General features: G+C 40.6%; 1 protein-coding gene across 3 annotated transcripts in view; it reads right to left on the bottom strand.

Annotated features, from left to right (window-relative positions):
* nsmaf (neutral sphingomyelinase (N-SMase) activation associated factor) overlaps window positions 1–20,339 on the bottom strand; it is a 170,037-nt gene that overhangs the window by 80,925 nt on the left and 68,773 nt on the right. For all 3 annotated transcript variants that reach the window (XM_073041906.1, XM_073041910.1, XM_073041913.1), the window contains 3 exons: window positions 19,853–19,961; window positions 14,747–14,923; window positions 9,863–9,942 (listed from right to left, as the gene is read on the bottom strand). In XM_073041906.1, the coding sequence (XP_072898007.1) occupies window positions 9,863–9,942; window positions 14,747–14,923; window positions 19,853–19,961 (366 nt within the window). The remainder of the gene's footprint in view (window positions 1–9,862; window positions 9,943–14,746; window positions 14,924–19,852; window positions 19,962–20,339) is intronic.

The following is a 20,339-nucleotide window of genomic DNA, read 5'->3' as shown; positions in this document are numbered from 1 at the left end:
ACTCTGTGACCCCAGTAAAGAACTTTATAAAAAGAGAGTTGAACTTCAAATGGAGCAGTTTGTTATTATCCTCTTCGATTGAAAATCAGTTAATTAAATCTTTTATATATTGGTGAGACCTGACGCAGACTGGGAGACCATTTCGCTGAACACCTACGGTCTGTCCGCCAGAGAAAGCAGGATCTCCCAGTGGCTACACATTTTAATTCCACGTCCCATTCCCGTTCTGATATGTCTATCCATGGCCTCCTCTACTGTCAAGATGAAGCCACACTCAGGTTGGAGGAACAACACCTTATATACCGGCTGGGTAGTCTCCAACCTGATGGCATGAACATTGACTTCTCTAACTTCCATTAATGCCCCTCTTCCCCTTCTAACCCTATGCCTGATATATTTACTTCTTTTTTTTCCCCTCCCTTTTTTTCTTTCTCTCTCTGCCCATCACTCTGCCTGTTCTCCATCTCCCTCTGGTGCTCCCCTCCCCCTTTCTTTCTTCCTAGGCCTTCCGTCCCATGATCCCTTTCCCTTCTCTAGCTCTGTATCCCTTTTGCCAATCACCTTTCTGGCTCTCAGCTTCACCCCACCCCTTCTGGTCTTCTCCTATCATTTCGCATTTTCCCCTCCCCCTCCTACTTTCAAATCTCTTACTGTTATGCCCTCGGCCCCCTCCTTTGTGAGAATCGCAAGAGCCCTAGTCAAGGGGGGGTCAAATGACCCAAGAGAGAAAGAGATGTGCTGAATAGACACAAGAAAATGGGAGAGAGAGAGGGAGACATGCGGAAGACCACGTTCTCCCAAGAAGCAGAATAAAGGCGACATTGACTATTGTCTCATGAAGACCATGTGAAAAGCCCTCGGGCAAAGTGGGCTGGTAGAGAGAGAGATCGCATCACCTGCGATCTCGTGAAGAAGTATAAAGGAGGGTCTGAGGGGGGGAACCCTCAGACGCACCAAGGAGACACCAAGGAAGCACGATACCGATTCCCGTGGGAGCGGGAAGCCATTTTGAAGGAAGCCACGTGCGTTAGATTCCAAATTTTGAATCTGTGGCTAGAGCCAACGAAAGACTGCTTTTAACGAACAACGGGCAAGTGTTCATCTTTTCTAAATCATCTCTCTCTACAACGTGAAAACCCCAGCGGTTCCCGAAAGGGAAAAGCCTGCAAACTTCTGAGTGACTCTTTATATTTCAATTGGACTCAGTATTACCCCTAGACAACTATAGAGCTTATTTCTGATTGATTATTATTACACCGGTGTTTTGGATTGAGTTTTGACGATGTATATGATCTGAATGTTTTGTATTAACCATACGCTTGTGCCCCTTTTTGAATAAAACGTTTGAAAATAGTAGCATCCAACTCAGCTGATCCATCTATCTTTGCTGATAAGTTACCTGGTTACGGGGTTACGTAACAAGTGGGGTTCTCGTCCCGGATTTGAAACCAAACGGGAGGGTCAGTGAATCGGGCTGTAAGTCCAAACTTAAATCTGGTTACGCAGGTAGCCAGACGGGAAACCAGCAAAGATGGATGTGGATGAACTTATGGAAAACCCGACGGTAGAGGCGCTAGGGAAGGCTACAAAATCAGACTTGGTAAATTTGGCGCAGGCGTTAGACCTCACAGCGGTGAAGCCAGCAATGAAAAAGCAGGAAGTGCGAAGGGTCATACACCAGCATTACGTTGGGAAGAAGGTGTTTGCAGCTGAGGATTTGGAAAATATTCCCGAAAAGAGATTAGCGAGTGGGACAGATCAGGCAGAGTTGGAGAAAGCAAGGTTGGACCATGAGCTTAAAGTAAAGCAGCTAGAAGGAGAAGCAGCTGAGAAGGCTGCGGAAAGAGCTGAAAGGGCAACGGAAAGAGCTGCGAGGGAAAAGGCTGCAGAAAGAGAGCATGTGTTCAAACTAAAGGAATTAGAGATGAAACGGGATCATGAGCTCCAGCTAAAGCAGCTAGAAGTAGAAGCAGAAGAGAAAGAGAAACAAAGGAGCCATGAATTGGAGCTGGACAGGCGAAGGCAAGAGCGAAGAGCTCAAGGGGAAGAGAGAGAGGAGGGGTTTGATATTAGTCGGGCGTTGAGGTTGGTCCCCCCGTTCGAGGAGACGGATGTTGATAGTTATTTCTTGATTTTTGAGAAGGTGGCAGTGAATCAAAAGTGGCCCAGAGAGCAGTGGGTGGCGTTGTTACAAAGTGTGTTACAAGGGAAGGCACAGCGGGTATATGCCGCGCTGCCCCCAGAAAGGGACGGGAATTATGATCAAGTAAAGGAGGCCATTCTCCGAGGTTACGAGTTAGTACCTGAGGCGTATAGACAAAGGTTCCGAAATTTAAGGAAAGGGTGGAATCAAACATATACCGAGCTAGCCCATGAGAAGGGTGTGCTCTTGGACCGTTGGTGCACCGCTGAAAAGGTGGCCGAGAACTATGGGCGTATCAGGGAGTTATTTTTGATTGAGGAATTTAAAGGTTGCGTTCCGGAAGAGATCCGAATGTATTTAAATGAGAGGACGAATCAGTCCATCTCAGAGATGGCTAGGGTCGCAGATGAATATGCCCTAACCCACAAGACAAAGTTTTCCTCGCCAAAAAGTTACCCGAGAGACCGTCGGAATGGTAGGGAAAGCCCACCGGCTGAGGCGGAGATCCCACCGGGAGCTAGCAGAAAAAGTGAGGATAACAGACAGGAAACCTGGAGACCCTCTGGTTTAACCTGCTTTAATTGTGGGAAGGTGGGTCATATCGCATCGAACTGCTTTGCTCCGAGAAAGGAGCCAGAGAGGAAGAGAGCAGCGATCCCTATCGGGCGTGCAGTGGTAATCAGGAAATGGACAAGAGGGCCCCAGGTAGATGGAATACCGGAGGGGCGGGAGACATTTAGTTCCGAAGGAACCGTGTCTTTGAGGGAAGGGGACCCCCCCATCCCCGTACAAATTTGGAGAGACACGGGGGCGGAACTATCGTTAATTAGCCGTAATGTGTTAAAATTCGGCCCTCGGACGGGGGAGGTAGCCCTGAGAGGTATAGGGAACCGGACCGAGGTCGTGCCTTTGCATAGGGTCCTTCTCGATTGCGATTGGTGTCGGGACCTGTGGAACTAGGAGTCCTGCCGGAGTTACCGGGGGAGGGCGTGGACCTCCTTTTGGGTAATGACCTCGCGGGTGGGAAGATGGGAACCGCCCTTATAGTTGAGGCCCCGCCCATGGAGTCCCCGAGCTATCCCGCATGCGCGGACACTTGCAGCCTGTCGAGAAAAGCAGCTGAGAACCAGAGCAGTTTAAATCGGGCCAGTAGTGAATTGGCCAAGACGTTTTTACCGACCCTATACCACGAGGGTTCAGAGGGTGGTAAAACAGAAAGGAGTAAAGTGAAAGGGGGTAAGGAGATAGCCCCCCCCTTAGTGAAGAGAAAGGTCCTAGAGGTAGGAAATAAAGATGAGAAATGGATAAAGCTGTTAAAACGTCCAGAGTTGGACGTGGTTGATCTGTCTGGTTTGGCAGAATTGTTTGGAGAAGTTGAGAGTTCTAAAGATGTTCTCGATGGTCCCGAGAGTGAAATGAGGGCAGTCTTAGAGAGGAAGGGTATCCTTGCTGTGGAGAAGTCAGCTGAAATGGCCGAGGAGGTTGTTTCAGCTCGCAGGGTTGCGCCTTCCCCAACGGGGGGCTGCCTAGAGAGTAGCTGGAAGGATCGGGGGACGTTAGAATTTGAAAAAGGTACGGGTGTTGAAAGCCTGGAAGAGGCCAATGTCCCGTTTGAGTGTGTCCAAGATGGGGATGCACGTGGTGCTGAACCTAGTCACGGAGCTCAGGAAGAAGTGGAGGTATTTGACTCAGCTGGACGAGACGGCCGTCCTTTTGGATCAGATAGACTTGATTCGGGAAAAAAAGGGTTACCCTTGGGAAGTGAGAGTTCCCAGGTGTTTATGCTCGAAGGTGGGTTACAAGTTGGTGAGGTGAATATTAATATTGAAGGAAAAGGAGAATGTGTAGTTCCCAAATTGAATGAAGAAAATTTAAAGGCTGGACTGATATCAGAAGCAGCAACCAGGCTACAGAGACAATGGCTTGGTACCACAAAGCCTGTGAATCAATTACAGGTTGAGTTGGAAGGTAAAGGGGCCCCACACGCTATTGTTATGCAAGGGTGTGGTGTGAACAGGCAGCACTTGACATGCTGTCTGAACAAAGCGGGATCGCTTGCAGATCTTAAATTGGAAACTAATAGCATGACGGGTCCTGAAGAGAAAAATAACAAATTGCACAAAATTAAGGAATTGGGTGGAAACCCGGAAGATGGTCTAAGTTTGGAACACGTTGATAAAATAACTACTATGAAAGGAGCAGGCGAAAGCCTATTTCGCCAGGGTGCCCAAGATCACCACGAGGGAATTAACCGGAAAAGAGGCGAGGGTTAATGGGGACGCGATTTTTAAATAGCAGAAGCCGGTTTTAAGGGATTTTGACAAAGTATGTGAATAATAAAGACAACACCCATGGAAGCTTGACTGTTAAGTTTGAAAGTAACATAAAAAAATTAGTATTTTGCATGAACTTTTGTAGATGCATGTAAGCTAAGATCACACCTCCTTAGTTATGTTGCTGAAGAAAGCAAATAAATAAGGTGGGTATTGAGCTGAAGTTTGATGCTACCAGACTTTAGTATGGCACATGAGGTTAAGGTATTAAAGAAAAGGGGCACTGTACTTGTTACCTGTTTAGATACTGACTTGAATGTATAACAGTAGTACTCTGTGAAGAGAAAAGCTTGTGTAGTATGTAGATTAAAAAAAAAAGTCCTGTACCAACCTGTTTTTAACCGCTGGTTAAAAATCTGCTATGGGGGGAGGTGTTATGCCCTCGGCCCCGTCCTTTGTGAGAATCGCAAGAGCCCTAGTCGAGGGGGGGTCAACTGACCCAAGAGAGAAAGAGACGTGCTGAGTAGACACAGGAAAATGGGAGAGAGAGAGGGAGACGTGCAGAAGACCACGTTCTCCCAAGAAGCAGAATAAAGGCGACGTTGACTATTGTCTCATGAAGACCACGTGAAAAGCCCTCGGGCAAAGTGGGCTGGTAGAGAGAGAGATCACATCACCTGCGATCCCGTGAAGAAGTATAAAGGAGGGTCTGAGGGAGGGGACCCTCAGGCGCACCAAGGAGACACCAAGGAAGCACGATACCGATTCCCGTGGGAGCGGGAAGCCATTTTGAAGGAAGCCACGTGCGTTAGATTCCAAATTTTGAATCTGTGGCTAGAGCCAACGAAAGACTGCTTTTAACGAACAACGGGGAAGTCTGCTCCCCTGATTCCAAGGATTTGCTCTGCAAAGACAACGGGCAAGTGTTCATCTTTTCTAAATCATCTCTCTCTCTCTACAACGTGAAAACCCCAGCGGTTCCCGAAAGGGAAAAGCCTGCAAACTTCTGAGTGACTCTTTATATTTCAATTGGACTCAGTATTACCCCTAGACAACTATAGAGCTTATTTCTGATTGATTATTATTACACCAGTGTTTTGGATTGAGTTTTGACGATGTATATGATCTGAATGTTTTGTATTAACCATACGCTTGTGCCCCTTTTTGAATAAAACGTTTGAAAATAGTAGCATCCGACTCAGCTGATCCATCTATCTTTGCTGATAAGTTACCTGGTTACGGGGTTACATAACATTACTATCTTTCCCTTCAGTTAGTCCTAGGGTCTCGGCCTGAAACGTCGACAGTGCTTCTCCCTATAGATGCTGCCTGGCCTGCTGTGTTCCACCAGCATTTTGTGTGTGTTGCGTTAATTAAATCTAGGACTTAGTTTTATATACATGGGGACAAATCTAGTAAATTATTGGCTAATCAATTGAAAACTGCTTCGGTTAAACGGCAGATCATTAAGATTCGTAAACCAGATGGCACTTTGACGATTGATCATAAAGAGATAAATAATGCCTTTCAAGACTTTTATAACTCTCTATATCAATTAGAATTTTCTGATGATTCTTCTATAATGGTTGAATTTTTAAGGAAACTGAATTTCTCAAAATTAACAGCCAAGGATTGTGTATCATTAGATGCACCCATTACGGAAACCGAAATAAAAGAGGCTATTTTTTTCAATGAATTCAGGTAAAGCCCCTGGTCCAGACAGTTATGCTGCAGAATTCTTTAAATCTTTTTCTTATATACTTTCTCCTTGGTTATGTAAAATTTTTAGGGACGCATTAACTGTAGGTAAACTACCACAATCTTTTTATGACGCCTCCATTTCTTTAACTCTTAAAAAAGATAAAGACCCTATTGAAAGTGTATCATATCGGCCTATATCTTTGCTGAATATGGATTCCAAGATTTTCATCAAAATTTTGGACACTAGATTGGAAAATATATTACCTCAAATTATTTCTGAAGACCAGACCGGATTTATTAAAAATCGTTATTCATCTTTTAACATTAGAAAATTAATTAATATAGCTTACACTCCTTCATCTAGAATCCCAGAATGTGTCATTTTCTTAGACGCTGAAAAAGCATTTGACAGAGTTGAATGTCCATATTTATTTAACACACTGCAGAATTTTAACTTCAGCCCGACATTTATATCATGGATTAAATTAATATATTATAAGCCTTTGGCTTCGGTTCTTACCAATAATCAAAGAACTACCTTTTTTCAGCTGTTTCGTGGCACAAGGCAAGGCTGTCCATTAAGTCCTCTATTATTTGACATTGCTTTGGAACCCTTAATCATTGCTATTTGTGACTCACCTAACATTTTTGGTATTACCCGTGGGGAAGGGACATATAAGCTATCACTATATGCTCATGATTTGTTACTATACATCTCTGATCCTGACAGATCTATTCCTGCTATTTTATCTTTGCTTGCTCAGTTTAGTAGCTTTTCTGGCTATAAACTGAATTTTAATAAGAGTGAATTATTCCCACTAAATATGCAAGTTCCAATCTATAAACATTTACTATTTAAAGTTGTTACAGATCACTTTATTTATTTAGGTATTAAAATCACCAAGAAACATAAGGATTTATTTAAAGTTAACTTTTTACCTTTAATTGACCAAATCAAGCAACTTGTTACTAGATGGTCCACATTTGTCTGTCATTGGTTGGTCGAATCAATGCTATTAAGATGATAGTTCTACCTAAATTTTTATATTTATTTCAAGCACTACCAATTTTTATTCCTAAATCTTTTTTTTGATATTATTGATTCCAAAATATCCTTGTATGTATGGCAGAATAAAAATCCTAGATTAAGTAAAAAATACTTACAGAAGCCTAAGAAGGAAGGTGGTTTGGCTTTGCCAAACCTAAGATTTTACAACTGGGCAGTTAATATCTGATATTTAATATTTTGGACACAGGAATCAGCAACATTACAAAGCCCACAATGGGCAAATTTGGAGTGTAAATCTGTACAAGGCTTTTCATTGTTCTCTATTTTAGAATCTCAGCTTCCCTTTGTTTTATCTAAACTGAATAAATAACTAACCCTAAAGGTAAATATACATTACGAATATGGTTTCAATTTCGTAAATTTTTTGGTTTGAATAAGTTCATCTTATCAAGCTCTATTATATTTAACTTTCTTTTTCAGCCCTCTTTTATGGACCAAACCTTTGTGCTATGGAAAACGAGAGGTATAATGTGTTTTCATGATTTATTTTTAGATAATTGCTTTATGTCCTTTGAACAGCTGTCCAATAAATATAATTTGTCTAGAACCCATTTTTTTAGATACTTACAAATTAGAAATTTTTTGAATAATATGTTACAGTCCTTTCTGAATTTATGCCCAATTGATATTACAGAAAAAATTCTAGGTTTGAATCCCTATCAGAAGGGTTTAGTAGCTGTCATTTATAATACGATCATGAAAATGCAACCAGGGATGTCAGATAAAATCAAGAAGGAATGAGAAAAAGAACTTCATTGTCCTTTACCTACAGAGCAATGGGAGAAAATCTTACAATTAGTTAACTCCTCTTCTATTTGTACCAAACATGCCCTAATACAATTCAAGGTTGAACATGGGGCTCATATGTCCAAGGACAAACTTGCTCGATTTTATTCTCATGTTAATCCAATCTGTGACAGATGTCACACCGAAGTTGTCTCATTGACTCACATGCTTTGGTCTTGCCCTTGTTTGAAAATTACTGGAAAGATATTTTTGGCATTATTTCAACAGTTTTGAACATTAAATGGCAACCTCATCCTATTACTGCAATTTTTGGCTTACCAATGGTGGATAACAGTCGTTTATCCCCCTCAGCTTGGTGGATGATTGCATCTGTCACATTAATGGCTAGAAGATCTATTCTATTGAACTGGAAAGAAATTAATCCCCCAACTACATTTCAATGGTTTTCCCAAACTGTATCTTGTTTGAGTTTAGAAAAAATTAGAAGTGTCATTTTTGACCCCTCGGTCAAATTTGAAGAAACCTGGAGACCATTTATTCAACATTTTCATATGAGTTAAACTGACCTTTCCCAAACCTTTTTCTTATCACCTTTAATTATTTGGATAGAGGTGAGGAGTTATTGACACTACCGTGTACATTTGATATGATACAATAGCCCATGTCAGTTAGGTTAGTTGTTTTTTTTTTTCATTTTTCTGTACCATACTATGAGTTTGGGAGGTTATTATATTTGGGTTATTAACTGTTTGTATTTGTATCCCAGCCTTAATTATGTACTCTCAAGCTCTCTGTACTCGATGTTTTTCTTCTTATGCTTGTTTGAAAACTAATAAAAAGATTTAAAAAGATTTTCAATCAGCAACTGGTAATTTTGAATGCTACCAGTTTCAATTCTTTCCTGCTTGGAACTTTGCCATTCACAATATTTATTTCATTTGCTGGACAGAAAGGCCCTTAGGTTCGGATCACCAGCTATATTTGGTGAAGAACTGTTTATCCTTAATACAAGGTTCACTGTGCAAAGAATAACCTGCCTGGAAAGCACAGTTGTTTAATCATCACTTTATCCCATGATAAAGATCATAGATCAGGCAGATAGGCAAAAAATTAGTGCTGAATATAAATGGTGAACCCAGCTCAACACACACAAAATGCTGGAGGAACTTGTGCGTGCTGATCCAGATATCCCACACCTGCAGTCTCTATAGCTTGGTTTCACTGAACATGGCTTATGATTTGCAATCTGTCTTAGCATAGACAGCAAGATCTATTGCTACCCAATGTTAGTTTTATGTATTTTTAAGTACACAAGAGGTTGAATATAAATTTAATTACTAAAGCAGCAAGCATTGTTCAGTTACTGTATGTTAATTTCATGGTCTGGCTCTGAAATCAGGAACACTAAAAGAGCAAAATACCATATAACCAATCGTAAGTGAGAGGGGAGAAGAATGGACTGTATTTATCCAATAGACATTACATCTAGAGTTAGGTTTGGGCCAATGTAACACATACATATCATTAAAAAAAAGCAAAGCAAATTTGGCAAATGAAGATTCAACAGGAGCTCTGATGATTTGAAATCAGTAATGGAATGAATAGATTTACAGTAACCGCGTGAAAATTTTACTTCTGTGCTCACAGCAAGTGAAACATTTACTGGCACTACAGTGTGTAGTTTAACTACTAACACTAAGTAATCCAGAAGAGTTGGAAAATGTCTCAAGTTATAATGTGCATCTTACCAGTTTTAAAAGCTATTAACAGCTTGAAACTCAAATTCTCTACTGCATGTCACATAAGCAACAAAAAAACCTGGAATTATCAACAATTACTCAATTAGTAAAAGACAAACACTTCAAACAATAACTTTAGAAGAGTCATTCATATAACAAACATGCTTTTCTGTCTGAATACAACTCTTACCAACAATCGAAGAAGTCGTTCTTTATTTAAGGCACCCACTGGTTTCCCCAGGTCACGAAAAGTTCCAGGATTTGTAAGATCTGTTCCGAAACAGAAGTTTGAGTTATGTTATTATAAATGCTCAGGTAAAAAGGAGAAAGTGTATTTAATGTGACCCTCGTCCTGATGGCTACATCAAGGGGTTGTATGATGTTTTACTTATGCTCACTGTTGCAAAGGAGAGGTCTGGTTATTTTATTGAGGAATATTCCATTCATTTGAACAATGCTTTGCCACCTGTCCATTGGAAAAGTGTTTGCACAGAAATGGCTGACCACAAGTCAATCAGATAGTGGTCTGCAAAGAGTTCCTTGATACTCTCCAGAGAAAGGCGCAGGTGGATTCTGTTGGGCAGGTTACCCAAGTCATTTTGCTCATTGGAACGTTCACACAAACACTTGCAGCTTGCCTAACTGGTGATGAAATCTGTTCAATAATTCTGGTATAGCTAGAATGTCAAAGCTACAGTGCAGTGCCTGCAAGACACCATGTTGGATTTGATACCATCATTGATCTTCGATTGAAATATGTTATCTGAAAAGGAATGCAGCAGTCTTTGTATAGGTTTCATCCTCTACTGCTGCTTGACAAAGGAGTACATCCTGCAATTGTTCCCAAGGACACAGACATACATCAGTTTTGTAAAGGATGGGCTGTGGTCTACTTTAAACTTGATCTTTCATTGCAAAGAACTGTCCTTGATGAAAAGCTGCAGCATGAAGCAATAGAATATGCCACATTGTGTATTGTTAACAATTATTGTGTAATCTTTGCATGCTGCAGTCACCACAAATGTTATATGGCAGAAGACCACAACTTAGCACCTTACAGCATTGCACTGAAGTTCTGCAAGACGTTGGTGAGGCCTATTGTGTGCAGTTTTGATCACCGATCTAGAGGAAAGATGTAAACAAGGAAACACTGAATAGGGTAAGACTGCATTCTTTAGAACATAGAAGACTGAGAAGAGGTTTGACAGAGATGTACAGAATTATGAGGTGTATAGATAGGGTAAAATGTAAGCAGGCTTTTTCCACTGAGAATGAGTGGGACTACAACCAGAGGTCATGCTTAAGGATGAAAGATCAGAAGTTTAAGGGGACCATGAAAGGAAACTTCTTCACTCAGAGGGGCATGAGAGTGTGGGATGACCTGCCAGCACAAGTGGTGGACGCAAGCTTGATTTCAATGTTTAAGAGAAGTTTGGATAGATACGTGGATAGTAGGAGTATGGACAATAGCTGCGGTGCAGGTCGATGAAAGCAGGCAGTTAAAATGGTTTCGGCATGAACTAGATGGGCCAAAGGGCCTGTTCCTGTGCTGTACTTCTCTATGACAGTGGGGCTAGAATCTGTGCAAGAATTCCTAGATTTAATGACCATGTAACATATTTGAAATATAAATTAATTCAGAATCAGAATCAACTTTATTATCACTGGTATGTGACGTGAAATTTGTTAACTTAGCAGCAGCAATTCAATGCAATACGTAATATAGAAAAAATTATAATAAATCAATTACAGTGTACGTATATCGAACAGATTAAAAATCATGCAAAAAACCGAAATACTGTATATATTTAAAAAAGTGAGTTAATGTCCAAGGGTTCAATGTCCATTTAGGAGTCGCTGAGTGTGTGACTTCCAATTCTATGATAATATGTAAACGTTGAAAACAATGTCTTCTGTTGTGAATGGTGACACACACTAAAATCTTAAAGATTATGCAGCCCCCTTACTGGGCTCGTATGGAGACTTGGCTCATTGTTGGCCTCATTACTGCCACAGGACTCAGCAGTGAAAAGGCCACCTTTCATAAACAATAGGTGTCTCGGGTCAGCATGATTGGGGATTCAACCAAACAGGAACATCGTGATGTTCTGATTAAAGAAACCTCCATTTGAGCGAATGCTGTGTAAATACTGCCTATATACAATTATCGGTCAGCTAGAAGTAACAAGTCATACACTGCATAAAATTACTAAAAAGCATATTTACATATTTCAGCTTTATCAAACAGGGGAAAGAAAAAAAAAGCTCATTACAGTTAAACCAGTCTAAATGTTACATCGTTGGAGTTCATCTTGAAGTTGTCATTTTACTTGCACTGGACCCGCGGTCCGTGTGAAACCACACACATTCCGAACTTAGCACAAAATCCATCTTGAACAAACCGACTCTCTCTCTCAGGAGTATTGGCCCTTCCTCCTTGGAGCCATTCATCTGCACAAAGCACATTGTGCAAAAGGGACACTGCTTCCCACAGTATCCTCAGCCACATTTGTTCCCTCAAGAATGAAAGCAGCACCCTTTTTGACCGGATCTAGCAGACCAACATTGGTGTGTCAATAGTTTGTTACTCCAACATCTTCTTCCAAAAACTCCAGTTGAAACAACAAGTAACTATCGTATGGGTACTCATCAGTACTAAGCCCCTGAATCTCAAGGGCACTGAGTGGTGTCAACAGTAAATGTGTCAAATACCAGTTGTAAAAAGATCTATAAAGCAAAGTAACTTGAGAACTTGCGTCAAGTATGGTTCTCACATAAACACCTTCATTCCTTATGGATACATCAGGGCTGGGTTCTACTAAACCTTCAGGAATAGTGTTCTGCATTTTAGTATTTCCCTTGATACAGCGATAGGAACCTATCCTCTCCGAAATGCCTTTACTGGGTCCCTCTGTAGTTTTGCCTCTTTTCTTATGTTTGATTATCTCCACAGTTGTAACAGAAAATACCCATCACCTGTCTAGTTAAGAGACCCTTTTCAGCAGCAGCCCGCTGCGTCGTAGTCCTACAGGTGGGTCAGCTTTCCCAACGGATGTACATGTTCAGCTGAAACATTAGCAGACATCCATTGAATCAGCTCAGTTCAAAGGTTTTCCTCCTCATTCCTCAAAGCTCAAACTCCGTGGCATCAAGGGCCACTGTAGCAAAAGAGGCTACTACTACAGACACTACTCAGCTTTTGGAAATACCCCGCTTCTCATCATAGAAACATAGAAAATCATGTTTTCCTCCTCTGAGTAACTTGGTAAAAGATGGAGGACAGCGTATCTTGCAGGGTCATTCAAATACATAGAGCAATCACATAAGACAGCACGCCCTTCAAAACTTGCCCCATCCTCAAGCAACTTCTCTCAGACAGCTGAATGCCCCCTTTGTAGCACAAATAGGACAGTAGTGCAATCTCCAATCTGAAAATATAGGCAGGCATCTTTTCCTCCTCCTGGAATACGTGCCTAAATTTCATCATCAGATTGGCTTCACTTTCAGCAGTGGCAAAACATCTTTTAGAGCTAGCAGGTAATCAGCTGTGTGACATACCACACTGATCAGCTACCAAATCCTTTAAGCTCTCTACCAGTCTTTGTTTTTTTTAATATTTTTTTAAAAATATTTTTAATATTACCTAAGCACTGCCATTCATCCAGTAACTCAGGCCCAAGCCTCATATTCTTCCTCCCCATCAGGTGTGGGCTTGACCCCAGAGAACACACCCAGCCTACAGTAACTTTGGCTCTCTGCAGATATATTTCTGCATTTATCAATCAGCGATTTAACAGTCAAAACCAGCTTAGAATTTAAATCAACCCGTTGGACCTTTCACATCAGACAACTTTTTTCCTTCACTTCACAGAAACGAGAACAACTTGTCTTTAACGTCTTCGCTCTCATCTACATACCCCACTTCTTTAAAAATATGGACTGCCCATAGCCATGTCTCTCCAGGTGTCCCTATCCTATCAGGCAGCACGACTTCAGCCATGTCTCTGGTTGTCTGGACTAACACAACATCCTTACCTGCTGATTGATCAAACCACTTTTCAACCAGCATAACTTTCCCCAATACTTCCACAAACTTAGCACTCTCATCAGCAATTCAACAGGGCTGTGGATATCTACCCCGTTCAGAACACAGCATCACTTGTGGGTAGTCTCTTTGAATCGCACCAAAGCTTAATCCTCACTGGATTGGTATGGAAACTGGCTCTTTGCTGGCCCTGTTAATAGCCATGGGACTAGGAGGTGAGAAGGCCACCTTTCATGCAAAATAGGCATCTAAGGTATGATATGGGGTTTAATCAAACAGGAACGCCATGGTGTTCCTAATAAAGAAACCTTGATTTGAATGAATGCTGTGTAAATACTGCCTTTACACAATTGTCAGTTGGCAAGAAATAACAAATTGTACTCTGCATAAAATTATAAAGAAAGTATATTTACAGATTTTAGCTTTATCAAATTTTTAGTAGGAAAAAGAAAAGGAAAATAAAAGGGTCCATTACAGTTAAGTCAGTCGAAATGTGCACATGGTTGGAGCTCATCTTGAATTTGTCTTTTTACTCAGACGCTAGACCCCAGATCTACATGAAAGCACACACCACATTCCGAAGTTTGCTCGAAATCCATCTTGAACTAACAGGCACTCTCTCCTTCCTTCTTAGAGCCATTCATCTGGACGAAGCACCTTGTGGAACAGGGACACTGCTTCCCACGGCATTCTCAGCCATCTTCCCTCCTGTCCTCCCTGCAGCTCCTGCCCCAAAAAATTATCCGCGAGCCATTACAAATCTCTCTCCACCCCGCTCTCTTGAACATTCTCTTGATTCCCCCATCTTGATTGGCTGACACAACATTCCTAAGTTGAACACCTGCTTTTACAGAACTGCTAAATGAAGTACCTACCACATTAAAGTAAAAATCTTAACCAAGGCACTCCATTTATATTTACAAATATCATAAACATAGTATATTTACAGGAAAATTCTGAACATTTACTCAAAACATCATTTCAAAGCCCATGCTCATTTTCTTTAATGGTCCATGATAAAAGTGTTACCTAATTCCGAAGAAGTATAATCAGCTATGATCCAAGGGAAAACAGGATATTGAGACAAATCATTACAGCTGCGGTCAGCCAGATTATTGAGGTGCAAGAGATACTGGTAATTTGAGAGATGTCCTCTTTGCCACTGTAGCATGTAGTTTTCAGCTGTTTGTTCAGTAATATGATTTTCTGTAGAATAAAATTTTGATTGGAAATATAGTTAAAAATCAATATATTAGAAAATTAGAAAATGTATTCAGATATTTTTCCACTGTGAAATTTATATATAAAGCCATTACTGCACTGGAACCCTGGTGGCAAGGTGGAAAAGGCATTGCGCAGTAAAACACTACGTTAACAAAGGATGTCAATAATGCAAAGACATAGGCTCAAGAAGGCTTTTGAAGGTGACTGAGAATTAACAAGGTGGAAGTGGTCAGAAAAATATCCCTGGCTTCAGGGAGCAACGGTTGAATGTACCTAGAGGGGAGAATAAAGCAAATCTGTTGGAAGTACTTGAGTGATGTGTAAAGTGGATAATATCAATTCAACCATGAATTATGTTACTTCTAAATTTTTGGGTCCATTGAACTTGGAAGCCAAAACTGGCAAATAACATCTGGTTTATGCTGTTTAAATTACCTGACTTACTTGTATGAAAGTAGAGTTTTACACATCTTATCAGTGTTTCAAATGTCTTTGCAGCCAACATTATAATATAGGAAACTCACTAAACATATGGCATTATAGAGGCCAGGAATATGCCTTGGAGATACAGAACTGATTGTCTACAATAATTCCCTTGCTCATCACTGAATTAGTGCAGTGATTTAAAAAAAAAATTCATCAGAGAGAACCTACAGAGCCTCTGTCTCGTCTAAAAGGCAGCAGCTCATGCAGTAAGCAGTCGCCCCCTGTTCCATTGTTAAGAATTGGAACAGCACAATGTACAAAATTGTTATATCAGACTAAAGTAGCTATAAATAATGGACAAAAGCATGGACTTGATAATTAAAAAAATAAAGAAACACAAAAAGCTAGAGTAAATCCGAACAAATGACTCAAATTACTTCCATCAAATGCATATGTAAAATTTTGACACAAAGGAAATTATTACACACAAATCCAATCTTTTCTCCAGTCTTCTGCTAACAAAGGACCTAGTTAACAACATGTTTATGGCGCTTCGGCAATAATCCACTGTGATTCAAGGGAATAAATCACTCCACTTGCTTTTTTTGGCAAATTGGATTACCTACATTAAATAACACAGCCTATTGAGGCTTAATTTGAAACTCAAAAGTATAGAACTAAAAATGCTGCATGGCAGAAATTTTAAACAAAGGTCATTTTTGTTGACTCTGTAACATTTAAACAGTTCCTCAAATCTCCATCAAGCAAGGTGCAAAAAATACAAACGGCAACAGTTGCTTCAAGGAGCCTATTAAAATATTTCTGATGATAGTTAAATACTGACTGAAACATGGAGCAAGAATTATTATTCATTAACTTACAGCAATCAATGCTGTGTATCGATTTAGCTTTTCTATGCTGTGCAGCATTTAACAGATTTTTTTATACCAGCTCACTTCACTGACCCTGAACATTGCTCATGTAAATAGAGTTAGGATTTCATAAGTTTTTTTTGTCACAAGATTTCACATTTGAAAAATCATATCAAAGTACAGGTTCAATATACTGAATCAATTTGCTATGTCAAAATAAAACTTTCATATATTGATTTAAAAAAAATTTGTAACACGGTTAACTGACTGTAAGCTCACCTCAGATCCAAGGGTGACAATTCATTCATTTTCTTATTGCAATTTATAGTGATTTGTTATATCTGCACTTTGCTGCTGCCACAATAGAATACATTTCATGGCTAATCTGACAGGAAGATGGGAACCAGAGTGATATGGCTGAGGATGGGTCAATTGAACATAAGCAAAGGCACTGTGGAGTGAGAACTGGCTGGTGGCTCAGTGGCATCAGTGCCGGACTTCGGAAGCGAAGGCTCCCAAGTTCAAACCCAGTCGTACCCACCACCCGGCACGCTTTCCATCCATGCCGGATTGAGCGTCGAACTAACCACTCGGCCTTTGTAAAAAAAACAAGGGTCAAGTCAGGAAAGTTCATACCGTGACCTGGTTAATCCGAAAGGAGACCAATCCTGACACCATGTGTCAGACAAGAATGGCTGACTGTCTGGTGTGACAAGCTATGAAATGAACTGTGTAGTGAGACCGTCATGAAGAATAGGCAGATAATAGGGCAAAATTGGGATTAGTTGCAGTGTAACAGAGGACAAAATCGATGAATACAGGACTGAAGGTATTATATTTCATTGCAAGCAGTACATGGAATAAGGTAGATGATCTTGTTAGAGATTGGCAGGAATGACATTGTGGGCATAACTGAGTCATGGTTGAAAGATTATAGTTGGGAGCTTAACACCAAGGATACGCCTTGTACTTAAAGGACAGACAGGTAGGCAGAGCGGTTGGGGTGGCTCTGTTTGTTAAAAAATGAAATCAAATCCTTAGTAAGAGGTGATATAGGGTCGGAAGATGTAGAGTCATTTTGGGTAGAGTTAAGAAACTGCAAGAGTAAAAAGACCCCAATGGGAGTTATATACAAACCTCCTAACAGTAGCCAGTATGTGGGCAATAAATTACAACAGGAGATAGAAAAGGCACGTCATAAGGGTAATGTTATATAGTCATGGTGGATTTCAATATACAGAAAAATCAAGTTAGTGCAGAATACCAAAAGAAATAATTTGTAGAATGCCTACAAGATGGCTTTTTAGAGCAGCTTGTGGTTAAGCCCACTAGTGTATCAACTATTCTGGATTGGGTGTTGTGTAATGAACCAAAGTTGATTAGAGAGCGTAAGGTAAAGGAACCCATAGGAGACAGTGATAATATGATAAAATTCACCCTGCAATTTGAGAGGGAGAAGCTAAAGTGAGATGTACCAGTATTACAGTGGAGTAAAGGGAATTACAGAGGCACGAGAGGGGAACAGGCCAAAGTTGTAAGGGGACACTAGCAGGGATGACGGCAGAACAGCAATGGCTAGAGTTTTTGGGAGCAATTCAGAAGGTACGGGATAGATACCCCCCAATGAAGAAGTACTCTAAAGGCAAAACAACACAACCGTGGCTGAGAAGAGAAGTCAAAGCCAACATATAAGCAAAAGGGAGGACATATAATAGAACAAAAATTAGTGGAAAGTTAGATGATTGGGAAGCCTTTAAAAACCAGCAAAAGACAACTTAAAAAACGATAAGGAACCAAAAGATATCAAGGTAAGTTAGTCAATAATACCAAAAAGAATACCAAAAGATTTTTCAGATATATAAAGAGTAAAAAAAAGGAAGATTAGATATTGGATCACTGGAAAATGATGTAATGAGGTAATGATGGGAGACAAGGAAATAGCAGATTAAATAAGTATTTTGCATCAATCTTCACTGTGCAAGGTACCAGCAATATGCCAGATGTTTGAGAATGTCAGCGGGCAGAAGTGAATGTACTTGCTGTTACTAAGGAGAAGGTGCTTGGGAAACTGAAAGGTCTGAGGTAGATAAGTCACCTGGACCAGATGGAAAACATCCCAGGGTTCCAAATGAGGAAGCTGAAGAGATTGTGGAAGCATTATAAATGATCCGTCATGTATCACTAGATTCTGGAATGGTTCCAGAGGACTGGAAAATTGGAAATGGCTCTACGTTCAAGAAAGGAGGGCGGCAGAAGTAAAGAAGTTGTAGGCCAGTTAGTCTGACCTGAGGGGAAATCTTACCTGACAAATCTGTTGGAATTCAATCAGGAAATAGCAAGCAAGACAGACAACAATGAATAGGTGGATGTTGTGTACTTGCATCTTCAGAAGGCCTTTGACAAGGTACCACACAAGGCTGCTTATGGTATAGCCAAGTATTACAAGAAAAATACCAGGATGGATAGAGCATTGGCTGATTAGCAGGAGGCAGAGTAAGAATAAAAGGACTTTTCTGATTGGCCACTTCTTACATTGTACATCAATGATTTGGATGATGAAATTAATGGCTTTGTGGTCAATTCTGTGAACATGCAAAGACAGGAGGAGGGTCAGACAGTGTTGAGGAAGCAGGGAGACTGCGTAGGACAGACAGATTAGTAGAATGGGCAAAGTGGCAGATGGAATACAGTGTCAGGAAAATATGGTCATGTACTTTGGTAGAAGGAAGAAAAACATGGACAATTTTTTAAATGGGGAGAAAATTTAAAAATCCAAGTTGCAAAGGGACTTGTGAGTTCTCGTGCAGGATTCCCCAAAGGTTAACTTGCAGGTTGAGTCGTGGTGAGGAAGGCAAAAGCATTGTTTGCATTCATTTCCAGAGAAGTATAATATAAACACAAGGATGTTATGCTGAGGCTTTGTAAGGCACTGGTGAGGCCTCAAGGGAATATCATGAGCGATGCTGGGCCCCCTATCTAAGAAAGGATGTACCAACATTGGAAAGCGTTCAGAGGACGTTCACGAGAACAGCTACAGGAATGAAAGAGTTATCATTTGATAGCTCTTGACCTGTATTGGCTGGAATTTAGAAGGTTTTGGGTGGGGGGGGGGGAGGAATATTGAAATCTTTCTAATGTAGAGGAGAATCTATTTAAACCAGAGATGCGGAGAAATTTCTTCAGCCAGAGGGCGGTGAATTGGTTACCACAGGGCAGCTATAGAGGTCAGATCGTTGGGTGTAATTAAGGCAGATATTGATAGATTCTTGATTGGACATGGCATCAAAGGTTATGGGGAGAAGGCTGGGGAATGGGGTTAAGGAAGGGGAGAAGGGACCAGCCATGATTGAATGACAGAACAAACTCGATAAGCCAAATGCCCTAATGCTGCTACTTGTCTTATGGTTTACTCACTGGAGTTTAGAAGAATAAGAGAGAATCTCATTGAAACTTATCAAGTGCTGAAAGGTCTACATAGAAAGGATGTGGAGAGGATTAGGGAGAAGAAAACTAGTCAGAATTTCTTTTCTCTGGATTGATATCAACAGTATATTCAATAATTAAAGAGAAAACAGGTCACAGTGTATAGATAGCAAACGTAGAATCAACTGACCTAAAAATGTTGCAATATAGTAATAAAGTTCATCACGATCTTTAGAGTTGTAAAATTTCAGGTAGATATCAGAACAAAGATCATTTTCTGTGCAAAATATCTCAAGACCCTAAAAGAAATAAAAGTAGTGTATACAATTAGTTTAATTCCATTAAATTTTTAAATCTATTCATAGAACCACAGAACAGTACAGAACAGAAACAGGCCCTTTGGCCCTTCTTGGCTGTATCAAACTATTTTTCTGCCTAGTCCCACTGACCTGCACCTGGACCATATCCCTCCATATCCCTCTCATCCATGTACCATTCCAAGTTTTTCTTAAATGTTAAAAGTGAGTCTGCATTTCCCACTTCATCTGGCAGCTCATTCCACACTCCCACCACTCTCTGCGTGAAGAAACCCCCCCTAAAGTTCCCTTAAACTTTTCCCCCTTCACCCTTAACCCAAGTCCTCTGGTTTTTTTTCTCCCCTAGCCTCAGTGGAAAAA

The sequence above is a fragment of the Hemitrygon akajei genome, chromosome 1 (genome assembly GCF_048418815.1).
Source record: "Hemitrygon akajei chromosome 1, sHemAka1.3, whole genome shotgun sequence".
NCBI classification, from domain to species: domain Eukaryota; kingdom Metazoa; phylum Chordata; class Chondrichthyes; order Myliobatiformes; family Dasyatidae; genus Hemitrygon; species Hemitrygon akajei.
Note: the sequence above shows the minus strand (reverse complement) of the source record. Positions and strands in the feature narration are given on the sequence as shown.